The sequence below is a fragment of the Phyllostomus discolor genome, chromosome 13, assembly GCF_004126475.2.
Source record: "Phyllostomus discolor isolate MPI-MPIP mPhyDis1 chromosome 13, mPhyDis1.pri.v3, whole genome shotgun sequence".
NCBI classification, from domain to species: Eukaryota; Metazoa; Chordata; class Mammalia; order Chiroptera; family Phyllostomidae; genus Phyllostomus; species Phyllostomus discolor.
The window spans coordinates 66,393,279-66,415,486 of NC_040915.2; the positions used below are offsets into that span (position 1 = coordinate 66,393,279).

The 22,208-nt window shown below is 45.5% G+C and overlaps 1 protein-coding gene across 2 annotated transcripts in view; it reads right to left on the minus strand.

Moving 5' to 3' along the window:
- Positions 1-22,208, minus strand: part of ETS1 (ETS proto-oncogene 1, transcription factor) — a 128,505-nt gene that overhangs the window by 100,972 nt on the left and 5,325 nt on the right. For both annotated transcript variants that reach the window (XM_036014156.1, XM_028527416.2), the window contains exon 2: positions 13,306-13,388. In XM_036014156.1, coding sequence (XP_035870049.1) covers positions 13,306-13,374 — 69 coding nt within the window. In that variant the 5' untranslated portion in view covers positions 13,375-13,388. The remainder of the gene's footprint in view (positions 1-13,305; positions 13,389-22,208) is intronic.

The following is a 22,208-nucleotide window of genomic DNA, read 5'->3' on the forward strand; positions in this document are numbered from 1 at the left end:
TTTAAGTTATTGTATATCGGAGGCTGCTTGGCCTTCTGTTACCAGGAGGTTCTGGTGAGAACCACAGAATGTAAAAGAAGCAATGACAATTCTGCTGGCTGTTTATTTTGGGGGCCAAGAGATTCAGGGAAATTGTCAATAAGAACACTCTATGAAACCCATTTCCTTAATGCTGTCTTAAAAAACTATTCTTGCTGACATTGTATTTTTACTATTGTAAATTCCTAAAGCAATACTAAGGTTTTCTTTTGAATCCCCAAGAATACTAGGAATTCAATAATACTTTGCAACAAATCCATTTGAAATGCATTTTCTACACTCTCTGTGTGCTCTTGATATCTATCTATCCTCGTCTTTTTATAATTCTTTAGAGTCTTTCTCAGAACTCAATGTCAAGTATCAGCGTTGTAGGAATATGATTTTGAAGGAGGAATTTTCATTTTAAATGATATAAAAGAAGACTCTGAGTTGCCTGTCCCTGTCTCCTTTGGGGACAATAAGTGCCTGGCTTGCACAAACCAGACCTTGGTAAGGTGGCCGTAGGCAGTATTGTGCAAGTAGGACCCGCGTAGATGGCCAGTAGGTAGTTTGTCACAGGCCCTGCTAGGATGGTAGGAACCTAGGAACTTGAATTCAGATTCAAAACTTGAACCCTCCCTGCCAAAAGAAGACCCCTTATTGGCAAGGTGTAGTGTGCACAGAGTCACTGAAGGAAGATGAGCTGGATCAGTGTGCGGGGGAGAGGGGGAAGGCAGCAGGAGGTAGTGTATTAGGGAGAAAACAGTGACATTGCAGATCTGGGCAATGACAACGCAGCTGCGTGGTGAGTCAACTCCCAGTCTTTGACTAACAACCATGTGCATCACCAGCCTGAGTTTACATAGCCGGTCTTTTGCACAGTCTGTCCTTCCCCCAACCAGGCTCTGTTGTCAGTGATAGTCCATTTATATTTTATAAATGGAGCTCTATTTTTTAAGGCATACTTCGTTTCAAGGCATACTTCGTTTCTAGCCATCCTCGGTGGATCCAGAGGACCCTATTTTTTAAGAGCGAGGAGATAAGGCACCAAGCCTACCACAAACCACAAACATCTTTGCTTGCTGATGCTCCTGGAAGCACCATGACCTCTGTCACTTACACACCTGCCAGTTTATAAGACATTTCACAAACTGACCTAATACTAATACTATTTCATAGGGTATGAAAATAACATGTGTACGCAAGAGAACCACATAGCCAGTGCCAATTCATTATGAAACTGTCTCAGTTGAGGAGAAAGAAGCAAGTTCTCACCTTGGCAACAGAAAATCTAGGCAACACAGCCCCCACCTCATTGCTTTTACAAAGGTACCACCCAAAACAGGTCCCAGTCTCTTCGTGGACACCTTCCTTTCCTGGCTGCTACTGGAGGGGACTTCACGACTCCCAGTCTCTGTCAGTTTGAAGGAAACCATCTGATAGGCCCTCACCCTCTCATCCCACAGGTGGCTCTAAAGAGAAACTAATGCACATCCCACATCCACTTTATGCTAAATGATATGCTGAGCATGTGCAGAAATTGTCACTTTTAATCCTCAATCATAATTGTGCAAGACTGGTACTTCTTATCTCCATTTTAATGAAGAGCAACCCGAGGCTGTAACATGAAATTACATCTCCAAAGGCCACACAGCTAATAACATCATGGACATAGAATTCTAACCCGGGTCTACATGATTTCAGGCTCTTCTCTCCTATCTGTGCAACGTGGGGTTTGTGTGGCTTTAGCAGCCACTGCTGGAGAAGGGCAGCCGTTGCTGCATGATAGCTAGTAGATGAATTACGGCCATGTGCTTTCACGGAACAATTCTGTGTCATGCCAAGTACTATGTCAGATGCTAAAAGCACAACACGAGCAAGAAGCAAACTTTATCCTTAGGTGCATACAGACAATTAAACAGGAAATTACACTGAGGGGCTGTGGCGGCTTCAGAGCTGATGTGTAGGGGGCGGCGTGCAGCAGCAGGTGAGACTCCCTGGAGAAAGAAGATTAAGGTAATAACTGAAAGGTTGAGTCATATGGAGCCTAAACCATTTGGTGAAGGTCCTGGAGAGTAACAGAAGACGACGATGACATAGCTAACAGTAAAAAGGATCATGCACAACAGTTATGTAAGGAAGAATAAGGAAGACTCGGAGAAGTGAGACGGAGATGAAGACTGCGCTGTCTGGCCGTGACGCACGAAGGAAAGCTGGGCTCTGGGGGCAGTGAGGACGCTCCGAATGCAAGCGACAGGGATGGATGAAAGCTGAAGAGATAGGGAAGGTCACCGCATTGAGGGCTGTGCGTACCAGGCAGGAGTTTGGCTTCAGGAGTAAGGCACTGGAGGTTGTATTAAAGGAAGTGACAGGGAGAATCAGTATGTTCTAGAAAGCTCCTCTGATGGACTGGGCAGGAAGGTGGGGAGGCTGACATAGGCAGGGGCAGTGCCCAGCAGAGCCACACTGGAGAGTGAGGCCAAAAAGGAACACCGGCACTACTAATCCAAACTTACCTTTATTTTGAAATCATAATTTTGCATGAATTTTAATTTTTAAAAAATACTGCATTAAGTTAAGATACCATTTAGCTCGATTACTGAATTTGTAGTAATTCAAATATCGAGCTAAAGATATTTGAGCTCGATAAGGCACCCCTTAAATTCTGCCCCTTGTGAATGCTTCACTGGTCCCCCTTGAGCTCCAGTGCTGAGTGGGGGTCTGGGGATAAGGAGACTCATGTTAGAGTCATGAGGGCAGAGGTCAAGAGCAAACCGGAAATAGAAGGTATGTTTCAAAGGAAAAGCCACTGTGACTTCATGATTGATAGATGAGGAAAGGAGGGGGTGAATCCAAGATAATGCTCAGGTTGCTTGCTTCTATAATGAGAAAGTGGTGAGGCTGGGCACTAAACGAGGGTGCAGTGATGGCCAGCACCGTGGTGGAGGTGTCCCTAAGGTGCCTGCGTGCTAGGAGCCAACAGGAGAAGGTAGACAGAGTTAGACGTAGGCAGCATGAAGGATCCAGTTAGAGGACTGCGTCAAGGAAAATGGCAGTTAAAATGAAAGAGAAAGGATCAAAAAGGAGCCTATAAAGTTGCCTACAATTAAGAGGATCAGTTGGGAGAAAACAACCAAAAAGGACCAAGTAAAGATAGAGGAAGGAGAATAAGAAAACCTACAGGGTCATGGAGGCCAAGGGCAGCTTCAGGACCAGAGGTGGCTGACAAGTGGACGTGAAGAAAAGGGTAGGGGCCAGGCAGGCTAGTGGTGATGGCTCCCCCGGACACCCAGGGAAGCACCCACCTTTGTCTCACCATCGAACTCAGTGCTGAGCCACCTGGTGAAGAGCACGGCTCTCCCTGTCCTCTCCCTGTCCTCTCCCTGTCCTCAGGGACACCAGCCTGCAGCCTAAACGCTTACCCCTTCTGATCCCAGAGACAAATGAAACGAAGCCCTGAAAGTCTGGCAACTCTCGGGACAGTGGACACAGGCCTATCCCTGCTCGGCTTTAAAGGTGAGCCAGCACCACACCGGCACCCCTCTGCCAGGTAAGGTCTCGTCTACTTCTCCCGTTTGCCCAGCTCCACCTCTCAGCGCTTCGGAGCCAGCGACCTCGAGCTTGGCTTTCTCTTCAGGACAAAGCTTCACCTTCCCTGTCTGTGCCCTGCCAAAACTCACAGCCACTGCTTTGCTCACAGTCTTCCTTCTCTCTGTCCCCCAAAGATGTCCCAGCTTAGAAAACAGTGAACAAGGGAATGCTTTGACACCATGAACTGTAAACATGGGAAGCCCGCCTATCTGTGAGAGTATGTGTGACCTTCTCTAAGTGTGCTTCTCTTTAGCCAAACAGTCTTAAATGTCCAGGTGTCTGCTTCTTATCTACGTCCTTCCTATTCTTCTGTACGGGGCGGGGCAACAGTGGGTTACAGCTGTTTGTGTGGAAAACTGTGCACTAATTAATAAATAATAATACATGGATAAACTCTGTGTTTTGTGTCCTCACAAACGTAAACCTCCTTTGGCCCACCCTGTATGTGTTACTCAGTGCCCAGACTCCGTGCGAGCAAATCTGTCTTTCCTTGACTGACCACAGAATCCTAGGTTTTAGCCTCACTACAGAGCCATAAACATAGGAAACACAATAAATATTTATAGAAGCTGCTGCTTTAAATTAAAAAAAAAGTACACGCAAAGGCAAAGCTGGGTGGGCATGCGTGTTTGCCATCCTGGGGTAACTGTGCTACTCCAGTTAATTCACAGATGTTCACGTGCTCTGTCAGGAAGACGGAGGTTTGGAATCAGGAAGCTTAGATTCAAGTCCTGCTCTGCCCCAAGGAGCTGTGGCGCCTCTAGCCTGTCCCTTAACCTCTGTGACTTTTGCTCCCCAAGGAGGTTTTCCTCAATGATATCCAAATTCCTTTCCAGTGTCAAGCCTCCTTTTTGCTGATCCATTCACATTCTTTCTCCTGACCTTGTGACTGACAGACAGCCTCTGTTTGAGACAGAACTACCCTAGGGTGGAAAAGCCTATGGAGCCAAAATTTGTCGTGGTCTTCATTTGGATTCATGGCCTACAATGTCCCCTTAAAATGTATTAAAGCCTTCAATTGGTGGGTCTCCATTCTTCCCTGAAACCATACTCAGACATGATTTTGACCCCACAGTCCCTACTTTTCCATAGACAACAGCGACGCTTAGGAAGTTCGTGGCTGCTGAACAGTTGTAGAGGTCATTACACAGTAGCTGCTCAATAAAAGTTCACGCAAGTGGACAACTTCTCGACTTAAAACCTTTCACCCCATAGCACGCAGTCACCCCTCCACCCTGGGCTGGAAACTCTGCAGACCTCTAATCAAGCCTGGGCTTGCTCCTCCACAGAAGATGGTAGACAACCTAGTGCCTCCTGTCACAGATTGGCCGACATGTCACAGAGAAGCCCTTGGGCCATGCTGACAATTTCAGGGCAGAGCATCTCTGGTGGTCAGCAGGACATTGGGCACGTCTGCCTCTGGCAGGCACGTTGATCCTGATCCTAATCACTGGAGAGTTAGAAGGCAGGAAGGACACACAGAACTGCTCCTTAGCTTAGGGCTTAGCCCGCCCGCGTGCTCCTAGCAAGGAGGAGGGGGCTTAGGGTGGTTCACCATCGGGAGAGGCAGGAACAGACAAAATAGGAAACTCTCAAAGGGCAAGTTAATTTTAGCCTCAAGGCCAGGAAATTCTTTTTAAAACAATAAGAGTGATGGACTTGGGCCTTGGTGAAAGGATAGATTTGAAGGGAACACTGCAGGTTTCAGAAAAACAAACCAAAAAAAATCTAAAATGCAGAGAGAATGCTGCAGAGATGAGAATACAGAATTCTGGTCTTGGCTTCAGCCATACTTGGCTTCTTCGTGGGCCACGGCTGAGGCTGGCACTGGGGCATCCGTGGTAGTGTGAGCAGCCCGCAGCTCCTCCCGACGGCCTGAGACCACAACCCTCTCCCCTTGCAGCAGCGGGCACCAGTGACACCTGGCTGATGGTCGGCGCTGGACGCTGCCCAGGGCTCTGAACCTCAGACCAACCTGGGCACCTGGACTTGCCACTTGCTGAGAGACCTCTGGTGAGATGGTGTATTTATCAGCTTCTGCTCACTGAATGTGGAGCCTTCAGACCCCGGTGACTCCAGGGCATACAGCGCCAGGCGCCCCACTGTGGGGCGATGGAAGGGGAGGCTGGCTCTGATTTCACTCAGGACGTGAGTGGGAGAACGCACTGTGGCTAAAAGACTAGGCAGTAACTCCGAAATGGAGTTTTGGTTTTTTCCTAAATCAGGGTAGACCAAGGCATATAAATGTGTGAATGAAAGTCTGCTCTAAGTTCTTACATATCACAGCATAGCCACAAAGAAACTAAGATGAATTCGGTGGTAAGTAGAGTCAGGAGAGCTGGGCCACCCCTCACCTCTTGCCCGCTTTGTAAACCCAGGCAACTTAGGTAACTTTTTAGCTTTAATTTCCTGCTATATGGAATCTGGGTTGTAGTGTGGCTCTGAAAGTCTATGGACTGTGCTGACTGCACCCAACATCTAAGAAAAACCCCACTTCCTAGGATGCTGGAAAAGATATGTACATTATCACTTTTTTTCTTCAAATCTTCTACCACTAAGAGCCATGGCCATAAATAATCTCCTTAAACATTATGTTCCAGCAATCTGTCCAGGAGTAAACTCATTGCCATCCCAGACAACAAGGAAAAAATGTCTTTTTCAGTTTTCATTGACATTCAAGTTTGTTTTTTGTTTTGGGGGTTTTTGTTGCTGTTGTTGTTGTTCATTCCTACTTCTCTCATCCTGAATACCTCACCCATCACTCTTTAGGATTCCCAGAGAGCAGGAAAGGGCATCTGTGTTAAGCTTCGTACTGACACGCACAGGCAGGTCCAAAGAAGTGCAGGGAGGGGCACCACAGACCCCTCTGGGCACTCAAAGGCTCAGATGCTGGGCCACGTGGGGAGGAGGCGAAGAGTGTGCGAACAGCTCCTGGTAAGAAGGGCATTGCTTTCCCACCAATGGTGCACAAGGGTCCCCTTTCTCCATGTCCTCGCCAGCACTTGTTGTTTGTGGATTTATTGATGGTTGCCATTATGACGGACGTGAGGTGATATCTCACTGTGCTTTTAATTTGCATCTCTCTGGTGACTAGTGACATTCAGCATCTTTCCATGTCTATTGGCCATCTGTTTGTCCTCTTTGGAGAAGTGTCTATTCAGGTCCTCTGCCCATTTTTTAATTACATTGCTTGGGGGGTCAGTGTTGAGTTTTATACGTTACTTATAACTGTTGGATATTAATCCCTTATCAGATGTATCATTGGCAAATTTGTTCTCCCATTCAGTGGGTTATCTGTTCATTTTGTTGATGGTTTCCTTTGCTGTGAAAAAGCAGGCACTGTGCAAAGGAGTATGGGGTTACCTCAAAATATTAAAAATGAAACTGTTTTATGACCCAGCAATTCTACTTCTGGGAATATACCCTAAGAATCCCGAAACACCAATCAGAAGGAATATATGAACCCCTATGTTCATAACAGCATCATTTACAATAGCCATGATTTGAAAACAGCCCAAGTGTCCATCACTAGATGAGTGGATAAAAAGATGTGTTGCATTTACACAATGGAATACTACTCAGCCATAAAAAAGAAGGAACTCTTACCCTTTGTGACTGCATAGATGGACCTGGAGAGTACTATGCTAGCTAAGTGAAATAAGCCAGTCAGAGAAAGACAAGTACCATATGATTTCACTTAAATGTGGAATCTAATGAACAAAATAAACTAATGAACAAAATAGAAGCATGTTCATACACACAGAGAACAGACTGACAGCTGTCAGAAGAAAGTGGGGTTGGGGAGCTGGGTGAAGAGATAAATGAATTAAGCCAAAAATATCTCATAGACACAGACAACAGTATGGTGATGACCAGAGGGAAAGGGGGTGGGAGAGAAAGAAGAAGGTAAAAGGGGGATAAATGGTGATGGAAGGAGGCTTGACTTGGCATGGTGAACACACAGTTCAATGTACAGATGATGCTTTATAGAATCGTATTACTGAAACTTACATAATTTTGTTAACTAATGTCACCCCCATAAATTCAATAGGAAAGAAAGAAAGAAACAAACAAACAAACAAACAAAAAGAAAGAAAGGCATTGCTTCCCCAGACAGCCCAATTAAACAGCAATTACTCAAGATAAGAGAACCAGGTCTACTTGCACAATGGGGTTGTAAACCACCAGCTCATTACAAGAGAACTTCGATCTGGTGGCAAGAGAGCTGTTTCTAGTGCAGGGCAGTGATGAAGCAAGGAGGTTTCTCAATAAGGATGTCCCCATCGTTCCCCCAGTAGCCCCATCTTGTCCTGGCAACACCCTTGTATGGACAATAAATGGAATCACCTCTACTCTTGCCTCCATGTATCCACCTGGCAAAATCATAAAGTCCAGAGAAAAATGGAGGAGAGACGGTGAAAACAAGGGAAAGGGAAGTAACTGAAGTCATCTTTGTGGCAGGCACTGGACAAGCATTTTCTCATTTAACCATCACAGTGACCTCATGTCTATTGATTTCACAGAGGAAGACCCGGGGCCTCCGAGAAGTTCAGTAATGTGTCTAAGCTCACATGGCTAGGGATAACAGACCCGAGTTTCAATCAGGTCTTTCTGACTCCAAAGCCCCAGTGCCTGCCATGATAATTGGCCAGGCTGCATTCCACAGCCGCCTGACCCAGCACTGAAGGCAATCTCTTTCTAACACCTGGGGCAAAAGGGCAGGAATGAGGCCAGTCTCCCTCCTGCCAGAAATAGAGTTATGTGTGCGTGCATCCATCCATCCATCCATCCATCCACCATGATGGAAGGAAGAAAGAACATGTACAAAAAATGATTTGCTCAAGCCATGACAATTGGCAAAATCCATGGTCAACCTCAAAGACCTCCGTGAACTGGAGCTGTATCTGAGGGCAGGGGTGTGGAGCTTACATTTGCAATGTACTTTGCTAAGCCCCGTGGCCAGATACTCCCCTCTGCTGAGCTACTCTCCTCTGCCAGCACCACACTAGAGTCAGAAGACCTGCAGCCCCTCAAGTCCCCGGAGAGCTGCACAGCAAGGAGGAAGGCCAATGCCTAAAACCTGCCAGTAGCTGTCAGACTCCCTTTCGTCCCCTCCAAGCTGGCTTCTGGCATGTACTTGGACCTATTCCCACCTCCTATTGATTCAGTGATCATATGTCTGAAATAGCCCTGATTTCATGTCATGATACTCTGTACAATCACAGCAATTAAGTGTCTGATATACAACTTGGAAAATCTTTCATACAATAAATTTACAAGTCAAAAAATGTTTTGTGTTGGGCAGTTTGTGGCTCAGTGGACTGAGCGCGGGTCTGCAAACCAAAGGGTCACTGGTTTGATTCCCAGTCAGGGCACATGTCTGGGTTGCAGGCCAGGTCCCCAGTAGGGGGGTGCTCAAGTGGCAACCACACATTGATGTTTCTCTCACTCTTTCTCCCTACCATCCTCTCTCTAAAAATAAATAAATAAAATATTAAATATATATACAAATATACATATATTAACCACATTTATAAGCAAAGAGCATTTTATCTAGAAAGAATGCCAAGTTTTTAATGCAATCACCCCACCTCAAACTTCAAGGGACGTTCCCTAAGCCCGGAGTCTCATCCTAGGGGAGTCTAACACTTTGGAATATTTATTTCACCTCTTGGGCATCAGCGTCTTCTGGCTGGTCGGACACTCTGGGAAGCCACTTGGGCCCCAGCATACTGCTGCATCAGCAAGGGCCTGAGCTCTGGGGAGCTGAGTGGGCAGTGTTGTTCCTTCCCTCTGGACAGTTCAAGGTGCTTCCTAAAGTTCTCTTGGCCCCAGGGGTCATGAATCCCCAAGGACCTCCTCCGCATGTCCTCTTTGCTTGTGATGTAGCCAAGGACGGGGACATGTTTGGTCAAAACTAGGAGTGGCCCATCCCTCCCATTCCTGTCCTCCCCCAGCTCTGCTGGCCCAATGACGTGAAGGAGAGGATGACATGACGCATGGGAGCATGAGGGACCAGCACAGCAAGGGGCTTCCAGGGCTCTGCACAGGCATGCTGAGATAGCATAACAGGAAGGAGCGTTTCCTCCCCTTGAATAAAAGGGTCCCTCGCACACGACCCATATAAGTCCCTGTTCAGCTCATCCCCCCCCCACCCACACAATGGGCAGACCACTTCCAGAAGTGTTGTTTCTCTGCCTCCCCAGCTGTGACATCACTCCGTTGAAGGGCTGTCCTTACCAGAGGGAAACCATGTCCTGGTTGGGACAAGCTGACCCTGAGGTAGATAACCGAGTTCTGTGTGAAATGGCTGTTACCTAACAGCGGCATCGATTTTACAGCTGTTGCTGGGACTATTTTAAGCATTCTCCCAGTGGAGCAAATGAACAAATAATGCTAACACTAGCTCTAACTTACAAAGAAAGAATCCAAGATTTAGGAATCATCAAAGACCAGAAAATATTCTTATCCCGATTCAAGAGACTGATCCTTACACAACTAAACAAGTATGCTAAGCAAAACCCCTCATAACATGAATACAATCACATTTTATATGTTTGTTTGTTCATTCGTTTTTAAGTTTTCTCTTTCCCAAGCAACAATTTACAAGTAACAAAGACCTGTTTAAACCAGTCTGTACACACAGTTCCACCCTGCCTTCAAACTTGGCCTGTGGCTACACTAGGTCAGGGCTTCTCAATCTTGCCACTGCAGGAATGTGGGGCTGGGTAATTCTTTGTTGTGGGACACTGTACCGTGTATTACGGGACATCTAGCTACATCCCTGGCCACTACCCTCCAGATGCCTCTAGTAGCATCTCTATCCCCCAAGTTTCGACAACCAGAAATACCACCAAGGACCCCCTGGGGGAAAATTACACAGATAGAAACCTGCTGTCCTCATGGTTTTTCTTTCCCCCTCAGACTTCCCAGACGTGGGACAGAGTTTCTCTTCTTGGTGGCCCAATCTAAGTAAATCAGAGACCAGGGCACTGAGCAGAAAGAAGGACTTGGATTGTTGGGTTAAGAATCACAGGTTGAGCCCTGGCTGGCGTAGCTCAGTGGATTGAGCGTGGGCTACGAACCAAAGTGTCACAGGTTCGATTCCCAGTCAGGGTACATGCCTGGGTTGCAGGCCGTGACCCCCAGCAACCGCAAATTGATGTTTCTCTCTCTTTCTCCCTCCCTTCCCTCTCTATAAATAAATAAAGAAAGAAAGAATCACAGGTTGAGCTCTAGACAAAGAGGCTCCCATGGAACTGAGAAGATTTGTTGCCTTGGCTGTGACTTCCTCGTCTGGGAAAATGAGTGAGGCCGCACTCTTCCATGAAATAAATCTCAGGTTGGGCTCGAAAGTGGGACCTTAGTTGGTTTCTCTAAGGCCAATATTCCAAGGTTGTATCTTGGAGGCAATTGACAGATTTCTTTGACTGGTTATTACAGCCCAGCGTAAAGGTGAATAGCTGGAGAGCTGGTTTACGGAACCCGAGTTTGTATTAATGCACGTTATTTACTAATTTATTTTCAATAGAGAGAGTGTATGTGAAGCAGTTAAAGGACTTTTCTGTTTGCTCTGTGTTCTCAAACGTTGCCTAACTAGCTCTAGCGATGGAGAAACCGAGGCGCAGGGAGAAGTTCTGAGTAAATGTGCTGGGACAGTCACTTGGCAGTCTCTTACCCAACCTTCTGCTTTTGCCCAACAACCTTGAAATGTGTAGTGAAAAAGGATCCCACACGTTGGTAATGTTTATCATATATGGCTGTTGGGGGCGGAGGTAAATGGGTTCTTTGTTTTGAAACTGGTAGAAATCATTGCAAATGCATTTAAAAAATCCAGTGTGTTCAGTTCAGTCTTTAGTTAAATAGATGCACTTTCAGTATGTTGGTTTTTTTAATCTCATATGATTTTCAGATACCTTGTCTGAGATAACTCAATATTACGCCTGGAATTTATATACTTATTACAAGTATTTTTTATTTCAGTATCCAAAGCAAAATAAATACAGGCTCATGTGGCACTGATATTTTCAACAAGTTGTTAATCTTGTTTAATTTGATTATACTGGTAAAGAGAATGAACATAAACTGGTTTTTTAATCTCCTTTTCTAAGTCAACTTCGATACATTTTGCCCTGATGTCACAATATTCTTATTTATTTTGACAAATCTCTACAATGTCATCCTGAAGAAAAACTCAACGTGCTTTGTGCTAACCTTAGACAGTAACCTGTGGGGACAGGCAGATCCGGGTCCTGGCGACCTTTCCAGCCCCTTTCGTGACCTTTACCTGTGGAGGCAAATTCTCCTGAGCAACCCTGACTGACTCTTGGTATGGGCTTGTGGTGGGCATGTGTGTGTGTGTTTGAAAATGTAGTTCTGATATAAACTCCAATTTTTTAAGAATAGTGAATGGCGTTTATATGAAAACAGAAGCCATTTTATAAGAAGAAATATGTGTAACAGAGAGGCCAGGAAAGAGATGTGTTACTCATCACTTAAACATACAATTCTTTTCTCAATATTACAGAAAATAATTTCCATACACAACACATCCTTCAGTCTACAGGCAGTGAGATGTTAGGGTTAAGTTAAAGGGACCGGTGCTAGGGACTCTGCAGGGCCTCAAGCCAGGCAGCCGAAGGCTGGAATCAGAGCAGAGCTCTGGTGCACTGGTATCCACTTAGACCCAAGCATGTACTGGGAAGGGTTAACAGTACACTTGTCTGTCCATGACCATGGTAAGTAAAAGAAGATCAACATTTACAATGGCTATCTTTGTACAAAACATAGAATTTAGAATAGTGAATAACACATCTGTTAATATTCAAGTTTCATTTACCCTGGCTGGTGTGGCTCAGTGGACTGAGTGCTGGCCTGTGAACCAAAGGGTCACCAGTTCAATGCCCAGTCAGGGCACACGCCCAGGTTGCCAGCCAGGCCCCTGGTTGGGGATCATGTGAGAGGCCACCACACATTGATGTTTCCCTACCTCTCTTTCTCCCTCCCTTCCCTTCTCTAAAAATTAATAAATTCTTGAAAAAAAATAAAGTTTCCTTTAACATTGGAATTGATGAATGAGACTTACGTGATCTCTCACACAGTGAATTTATAAGAAATTTATCTAAGCATTTCTACCGATCAGCACATAACTTCGGTGAGTCTTCTTCCCTAAGGGCAAGAAACTTCATGTGGCCCTCTTTTAAAGTTTCTTTGCCTCCTCTTATTCTACAACTTATGAAATTTTCCTATGAACTTACCACATTTCATTTCTAGTTTCTAACTCTGTAATTAGAAAGCTTGCGTTAGTTTTTATGTATAAGGTAAAAAAGAATCATTTTAATTATGCTAACAATAGGAGTAAAGTACATCAATATGTAAAAAACCTTCACCAAGTGAACTGAGCAGTAAAAAAAAAATCACCTGGTTTTATCCGTTAATCATGCTCAAGTCAAAGTCTCTGAAAGACAAACACTGCAAAACCTTTCTCAGCCAATCCATCAGTCTTGGATTTTTACTTTATGTGCTGATAAAAAGACAGATAATTTCACAGTCTAGCTCCTCCACAAGATTCCAAGCTGACTGTGACTTTGGGGTTGGGTCCCTGGCCCCTCAGTCTAGGACAGGCCAGGATGCAGGAAGCAAGGGGAGGGGGGCGGCAGGGGAGGTGCGGGGAGGGCCTGGAAGGGGCCCACTTACCATCACCGCAGGACGCACTGCTGAGTAAGGGGCAGGGCCGCTCACTGCAGAATCCACAAAGTAGCTCATCTTCTTTTCAGCACCTGTGTGGGAGAAGGAGGGGTCACTGAGCCGCTGGATGCACAGATGTGTGGGCTAGAAGCAAGAGGTTTGAATCTCAGAACCAGTGTCTCCCTGGGAACCCTCAAACTTACCTCTTTGTGTTAGAAGGGGAAAAACCCAAAACTCAGAAAGATGAAGTGACCACCCCAGCAACCAGACAGCGGGACAGACCCCAGACAGAGCCAGCCCCCCCGATGGCAAAGGAGCATGCAGAATGAATAGCCTCCCAGGGATGTGAAAAACAAGCAGTGGAAAAGTTTCCAAAAAGACCCTTTTGTAGGGTTTCTGGGCAGGAACTAGGTCTTGTGTGTCTTTTTTAGTAACAACCCCGTCCACACATCACCCTCCCTCCACCCAGCCCAGCCTTGCACACAGCTGGCGCTCAGCTGGCACTCAGCACACAATTGTTGCATACACCGATTGGTAAAGGAAAAAAAGAAAGAAAAGCTAGGAGAGAAGAATGAAAAGGCTCCTCCATACAGACATATCAGCCAGGATCCAAGACCCAGAGAAACAGAGAAAAGACCTGGAAAAGGGATTAAACATTACTCATCTTGAAAAAAGGAGAAGGACTATTAAATAACTCTTGTTGAGAGCTATTATCTCCACTGAAAGTCTTAATGACAAGAAAGCTTGAGGAGTGTCTTGGATGAAGGGATTTTCCAGGGAGCTGTGGGTTATCAGGAAAATCATTTATCAGACGCTTCTGTTGACTTAAATGCTTATAAAGTGCATTACTTCTCATGCTTTCATAAATTCAGTATTATATACTTTTAAAATGTCTTTCTTGAATAATTTAGCAAGTTAAATTCCCAGGCCTATCGTTCAGAGGACAAATTCCTATTGCTAGGAAGTGACATTTTAGTTTCAGCTTAACTGCCTCCCAGTCTGTGTGTGCCTGGGCTGGCCCCGCCTCCTTGCTGACGTGTGACGCCCTCACCCACCTGCAGAGAAGTAAAGAGCACCATGCACCTCGTGCTCAATTGGTAGTTCTGGTTCACCATCTCAATCAGCAGTATGCTAGCCAATGAACCTACCTCCCTTCATATCAAATGTATTCAAACGATACAGTTAAACAGTCTCAGCGACACAACATAGAATTCTACCGACTACGAGCGACCATCACAGAGACACTGGCATCGTACGGTTGAAAGAAGTCCCCTGAAAACCTTCGGTGATATATCTATCCTAACTGAGAACTGTGTTTATGGTTTTTAACTACAACTTTATCTTTTTCCCGAAAAGTAGAATTTTTCTCCCCCAAACAACCAAAGCAATGCTAATTAAAAAAATTAAGTAACTAAGACTAACAAGGCTGTGTTAATTATAATTTTGTGCCTAGTTTTTCAGGGAATTGATCACCACTGCAGCAAAACGGCCCCCAGGGAGAACCCCCCAGCGGTAACACTGAGGAGCGGGAAAGAGATTCAAGTCATCCAGTCCAAGGACCTGGTGACATCTGCATCTGCAGTCACCTATTCAGAGTTTGTTTCTAAAAACATAGTGAGCAGCTGCCAGGCCGCGCGCTGGGCCCTGAGTGTGAAGTCAGACTGAGGGGCGTACGGCACAAGTCAGTGTGGCTCGTCCTCACCATGCCTTCTAAGGGTCATCTCAGGGAGCCCCTCACTTCTTTGTACCAACGCATTCCTTATTTTTATTCTTAAAGTCAAGTTTTGAAGTCCTAATGACTCATGCACCCCCACTCTAATGCTTTTGATCCACCCATAGATAAGACGTAAACGGTAACGTGGATTGTGTCATACCGAGGATGACTTACCCATGGCCAGATTCCCCTGGGAACTGTTGGTCATCTCCCCAGGGCCCTACAGGGCAACAACCTGTACCTCTGGCACTTGCGCAGGGATTGGGAAGGGCTGCTTCCTGCAAGCCATCCAGCACCCTCCCCACCTCACCCTGGGCTTCCACCCCCAGCACCCCACACATCCTGCGAGTCCTCACAGACCTCAGTGGTTCATTCATTCATTCCAGAGCACACTGATGGCTCCCTTTGTTAGGGACTTGTGAACTGGTTTGGTCAATAATGACTATGTGCCTGCTATGCGCCAGGTGCTGTGTGGGCACTGGAGTCACACTGGCAAACAAAGATCCCTGTTCTCATACAGATCCTACATTCTATCAGCTCAGGATGAAACCAAGGAAGAAGATGGGCTCCCATATAACTATGATATAAGGTGATGAATAGTTCACCAACACTATGGGGAAAATAGCTGTCAGTTGGTTCTGCTGGCATGGGGAAGAGGAAGTCATGGCAAAGTGTGAGTGGCAGGCCCTGGGAGCCACTCCTAGACTCCCACAGGCAGTTAAAGACCTTGACCCTCTGAATTGCTGCTCTAATTATACAACTGGAAGAGAAAGGGCTCTTGGAACTGGCAACTTGTCCTGAAGCCCAGCTCAAAGGTACCAAGAGTTTCGGCCCCAGCCAGACAGCCCCCTCCTCACAGCCACACTCCACAGAGCTTGGAAAAAGGGTCCCTGGAAAGATATTTTCTCTTTCCAGTTGACAGCACGAGGCAGGAAACCTGCAGCCCCGCATGTGGTACGCCCCATGCTGGCTGTGTTCTCCAAGCCCAAGCCGGGTGTTCTGTGAAGGACACTTCCCTTGGGGAAAAGCCCTTCGCCCAGGGAGGAAGCTGGAAAGAGGGAGTTGCCTGGGCTCACATCTCAGGAAATAACTCTGGGACAGAAATGGATTACTGCTCTATTACTTTTTGGAGAAAGAAAAAAAGAACCCGCCCTTTTCCCACTTGTAGATTGTGACACAGAACAGCTGCTGTAGACGTAAACCCTTTCAGAAAAAGCAAAAGGAGTGTTTGGGTGATTTTTTTTTTGGACTCATGAGCCAAAGAGAATTCCCTCCCACATGACAGCTACTTGAGCATGAGCTGGACCGACAATTTTGTCTTGGCATTCTAACTGTTTATTACCTAAATACACGACAACTGTGTGATTTAAGACTTACTCCCCAGCCCAGAAGCATCCATAGGATTCTCCCAAAGTAGAAATGATTGGAATCCTTGGTAATAGAGGCATAAAGAGCTGAGTTTAATTTTCTTGCACGGGACCAGCAAGGCTCAGGCAGAATCATAAATATTATCTGAAGTGGCTTTCTGCTCTGGAAGCTCTTGACCGGCCTGTCGTGGCCTCCAGGACCTGTGTCCCCACCCTGGCCCACCCCTCACCATGCGCCATGCAAACTCCACTCCTGGCACGCCTGTTGTTCTTTGAAGTAGCCCGTGCTCTTCCTCACTCCCCTGTGCTTCTCAGGGATGCCCTCCAACAAAGAGGCCAGCCACCCTGCTACTCCTCAGGACTAATGAACCCCGACTCCTCGTGGTTTCAGGCTCACCTCAGAGATTTTGCTGCCAGGAATTCTTCCTAAAGCACCCTTCACCCCTGCTGGGGCTCGCTGTCCCTTCTCCAAGATCCCCCACGTGTATTGCCATCATTGTGCCTAACATACTGTTGTATAAGCATCTGTTTCTGTTTGCCTCTCTCACTAAACTCTGAGCTATCTGAAGGTCAACACCATGCCTTTCCCATTTTTGTATCTCCGGAATTTCAGACAGACGATGGAGCACAATAAAAGTCATGTTTTAAACTCTGGCTGGTGTGCCTCTGTTGATTAGGCATCATCCCACAAAGCGAAAGGATCCTATTCCAGGTCAGAGCACATGCCTGGGTTGCAGGTTCAGTCCCCAGTTGGGGTGTATGTGAGAGGCAACCAACTGATGTTTCTCTCTCACATCGATGTTTCTCTCCTTCTCTTTCTCCCTCCTTTCACTTCTCTCTAAGAATAAATAAATAAAATATTTTTTAAATGAGTGAGTGAATGAATGAGTCTCATGAGACAAAATGTAAGAGGTGGGTCTGATGTAAATAACACTTGGTTTTCAGATTGTAGAATCTCAATAGATTGCAGGTCTGATTAAGGATCCACTTGAAATAACAGGTTTCTGGGATCCGTTCATTTCTAGGTGAACACTGCTTCCCTCGATTCATTACCTGATTAATGTCACTTATCAAAGAAGCCTTCGCCACCACTCCATGTACATAGTAGCACCCCCTCCCCACTCTACACTAGGCTGCTGGGCTGTTGTCTCCCCCACTCCCACCGCATTAGTATTTAAGCCTCTACAGGGCAAGGGTTTAGTCTGTTTCTTCACTCTCTGTGCTGAGATCCTAGACCAGTGTTGGTAGGTTGGTGGCATACAGAGAACCATTGAACATAGGAGTGTGAGCTAAAAAAACTTGCACACACTCGGGAGCTCCTTTTTACAGACGAGAAAGACTCCCAAGGCCACTGGCCAGCAGAGCAGAGCCCTGACTCTAGGTCTGTGCTCTCCGCCTTCCTGGTCCTGGGGTTTGGGGACAGAAATGGGCAACCTCTGCCGAGAGCAAACAAGGTAACGACGTGGTGTGTGTGGCTGTTTCCCATTCAATAACGCATTTTGAACTAGTTTTCTGTGGGACTCGGGAGAGAGCTCTATTCTTCATCATGCATGCGACCCACAGCTTCTAGAGTGTACCACCTGCCGTGGGGCCAGGACCTGCAGGCTGCTGCTTCCTTTACCCAGGCCTCTTCAGGGGCCATCCGGTGGTGCCCAGAATGAAGAGCAGCAGAGGGGTGGGGGCGGCCAGGCCAGGGCAGCAGAAGGGCAGGCAACCCCAGAAGGATGGACGGACCTTCATGGTGGCGGCCTCCAGCTCCCATCCGCTCTGCCCCGCTGAGTGACGGGGACGTCAGTATGCACGCAGTCTTCCTTTTGGATCACGTGCTCCTCAAGGACGCACTATGCCTTTAGGTAAACAACTCAGTAAACTATACTTGAACATTTTTCTTTTGAAAATAATTATTTTTGCCAAAATAATATACATTTACTGAAAAATTACAATAAAAGTACAGAAAATTCTAAAACGAATGCCAAAAATCACCTGAAATGCCACCATTTAGAGATAATTGTACTAATATTTTGTCTAGCATTCTTCAGGGTATTTTTAATTCTTTTATACACAAATACAGATGTAACACACACATCTGATCATAATTTTACATTCACAGTTTTATTCCCTGCATGCTGTTTTGCAAGCTGATTCTTTCATTCATGTTTGCTGTAACACTGGAGACATTTTTCTATGTCAACAAATATATTTGTACATATCAAAGTATGATTGCTGAGTATTGTATGTATTATTATTGTTTTCTTAATGAGCCTTTTATTGTAAAATTGGTTTGTCCCCAGTTCCTTGTTATTAGACAAGTTCCTGCCCTGGCTGGTGTGGCTCAGGGGACTGAGTGCTCGATTCCCAGTCAGGGCGCATGCCTGGGTTTTGAGACAGGTCCTCAGTTGGGAGCATGCAAGAGCCAGCCAATCAATGCTTTTCTAGCACATCAATGCTTCTTTCCCTTTCTTTCTCCCACCTTTACCCTCTCTCTAAAAAAAAATAAATAAATCTTAAAAAAAAGAAAGAAAAATTCCTAAAATATTTTCTATCCTCATTAAATGAGTAAAATTGGTATTGTTGGGACAAAGAATGTGTACATCCTACATTTGAATACATATAACACACTGCCACCCATAACAGAGAGCCAAACTTACACTGCCTCCAACAGAGGCACCAGGTTTTAAACTTGACCTTACACTTTCGTCTTCATGTTAGTTTCATAGGTCAAAAGTCATGGCTCCAATACATCGTAGGTGTGAAAGTCCCACAGGAGGACTACAAAAGTGCAATTATGCTGTGACAGAAAATGTAGATAAGGTTTTTCCCTCTTTGAAAGCAAAGTAAAATATAAGTAGATTCACAATTAGCCTTTCTCCTAATATTAACAAGTTAAGATTGTCATCAATTTACGACAAAAAGGATATCCTTTTGGCCTGGAATGCAGAAGAAAAAGAATTTGGCTTTCAAAAGTACTAATTGTTTAAAGGAAACTTGCTCCCAGAGCCAGCACCTTTGCCACACTGAAGACAATACTGCCACACGTCATCGAGGCAAGGTCTTTACTGTGCAACAGATAGTCCTAGTTTCTTCTTTCCAAATAAATGTCGTATCAATCTGTGTTTAGAAACTCAAACTATGCCTGCAGAACCAGTTCCAAAGGGTCCCATCTCATTTTTAACCAAGATCCTGAGTTTCCTTTTGGAGACAACAACCCAAGACCGCAAGTCACACAGCTGCAGCGTGCCCAGAGGAGAGAATTCTGACCTCCAGGTGCACCGGACCCGAAGCCTCGCAGCTCCCCACCACAGAACCAAAGGATCACGACCTAGCCACAGCTGGAAAAGTGAGACCGTTTTAGAAGCTAAGTGCCTGCTGTCCAGAAAGATCTGGAGCAGAAACCCCTTACTATGGATAACCAAGTTCCAAAGGTCCCCAGTGAAAACTGGCCCCACCAACACCCCCACATACTTGTTCCCTTAACTCCTTTAACTGTACCCCCATCCCCACAGTAGGCCATCAGGGACTTCTGTTTTCTTCCCATTCTCCTCGCACGGTGCCCTGCAAGACAGTGACTCTAATTCCTCCACTGCAGCTCTCGGTGGTCAGTGGTTGGCTCTGCTGCGCTTCAGGTGGAGGAACTGTCTTCCTGTTGGGCTACAGGTCTGAGGATCAGCTCCTTCCAGAAGCTTTCTCTGAACCTCCCAGGCAGCCAGATGAGTATCTTTGATCTTTCTCTTTGGTAGTTACCCTCACAATGTGCCTATCAAAGTTCCTTGTACTTCCTGTATATATGCCCATTTCTGCTCCTGAGTTATGAATTGCACTAAAGGTGAGAGTCTATATGTGAAACAGAGTTAGTGTGTGCAAGAGTTATGCCTCAGTACTCGAATATATCCTAGACAGTGAAAAACCATCTGGATCAAAAAAATAAAGAGTCGCCCTGGCTGGCGTAGCTCAGTGGATTGAGCGCAGGCTGGGAACCACAGTGTCCCAGGTTCGATTCCCAGCCAGGGTACATTCCTGGGTTGCAGGCCAGAACCCCCAGCAACCTCACATTGATGTTTCTCTCTCTCTCTCCCCCCCCCCCACCAAAAATAAATAAATAAAATCTTTAAAAAAATAAAAAAAATAAAGAGTCATTACTGGTGATGACCCTTGTGCATATGTAACCCAAGGATACACTTCTTTCATGTCAACTATGAGAAGGATCGTATTTTTCTCTAACTAATGAATAGACCAGATTGATGTGTTTGTCTATTCTTATTCATTATTGTCTTCCTACTTTTCACGAGTAGTCCATTTATATGTTTCAGATCGTTTCGGTAGATGTTTCCCTTGATCTGGCAGTGCAACAAAATCTACCAAGTCCAATTCTCCAAAAACTCAAACTTAAGCATTAAATCAGATTAGCATCAAATTTAGGTAGCTGAACATTCCTCACTTCCCCAAGGAAACTCTGTGGTTATAATAAGTAGAAAAGAAAAATGGCTTAGAGCAATTAAAAATGAATTCTCTCATCCCTGAACCTACAAGAAGCTCATTTTCCTGACCAAGTATTCCAATAGTAGAGTAGTAAACATTGCTTCTTATTCTAAGTAGCCGGAACTGACCAATAAAGGTGATGTTCTCATTTATGCGCTATTGACTTCTGTGTCTTACACCAACTTCGCTAAGTTCACAAAGCAGCAACTCACAGTACAGTGAACATCTCACTCTTGTTTCTCCCCAACTTACTGGTAATTAACCCCCCACCTTCACTTGAATAGAGGCCAGAAAGTGACTCATATCCATCTCCTGTTTCTCTAAACAGCCCCCATCTTCTAATTAAGCATAACACTTTCAAGTTCTGTATGAATTGACATACTCAACTGATCTTTCCTGGAATAGCAAAAATGGATTCATGTTATCATGATATCACAAAGGTGTATTGTCTTGCCCTTCCTGAAGGAGTAACTCACTAATGTCTCCAGAAGAGGAGAAGGAATGCAGAATGGTTCTAGTCTGCTCTACCATCTCAATTAGGAAATGAGGAGTGCCCCGTAGGCTGGTGTATGTTTCCTTCTCATGGAAACAGACCCCCTAGCCCTCCTGCCACTGGAATGGCATTGTCAAAACAGGCAAACTGGTGCTGCTTCTCCTAAACGTTAAGGCTGCACTTTACAGCCTACCCCTCTTACGTGACCAGGAATGTTAGAAACACGATGTCAATCCTAGCCTCTGAAACTCTTCAGAAGCCAACATTCTACTTTTTCTTGTGTAGGAACATCTTTTAGAAGACCAAAGGTGACATTTAATAACCTGGTTTACAGTGAAAGTGGCCTTGACTTCAAATGCTATTCTTCAAATCCTATATTTATTTTTTAAAAGATTTTATTTACTTATTTGTAGAGAGAGGGGGAGGAAGGGAGAAAGAGAGGGAAAGAAACATCAGTGTGTGGTTGCCTTTCACATGCCCCTACTGGGGAGCTGGCCTGCAGCCCAGGCATGTGCCCTGACTGGGATTCAAACCGATGACCCTTTCTTTCTCAGGTCGGCACTCAATCCACTGGGCCACACCAGCCAGGGTCAAACCCTATATTTAATAATGACATTCACCAAAGTGTCACAGTTGGCCTTCAGGTGCACTCTATTACCACACTAATAATAGGTGCTCCATAAAATAGGACTTTTTAAAATAAGGAACTAGAAGCAGAGAAACAATGCTAAGCACTCTGCTTCACAAAGACGGGTGTAGCAAAGGTCATGACATGAGATTATGGGCCAAATCAAACCCCCGGAAGGGCTGCAGGTCTAAAGATGTCAACTGCAACCCAATGGCTGCTGCCAAAGAAGTCCCT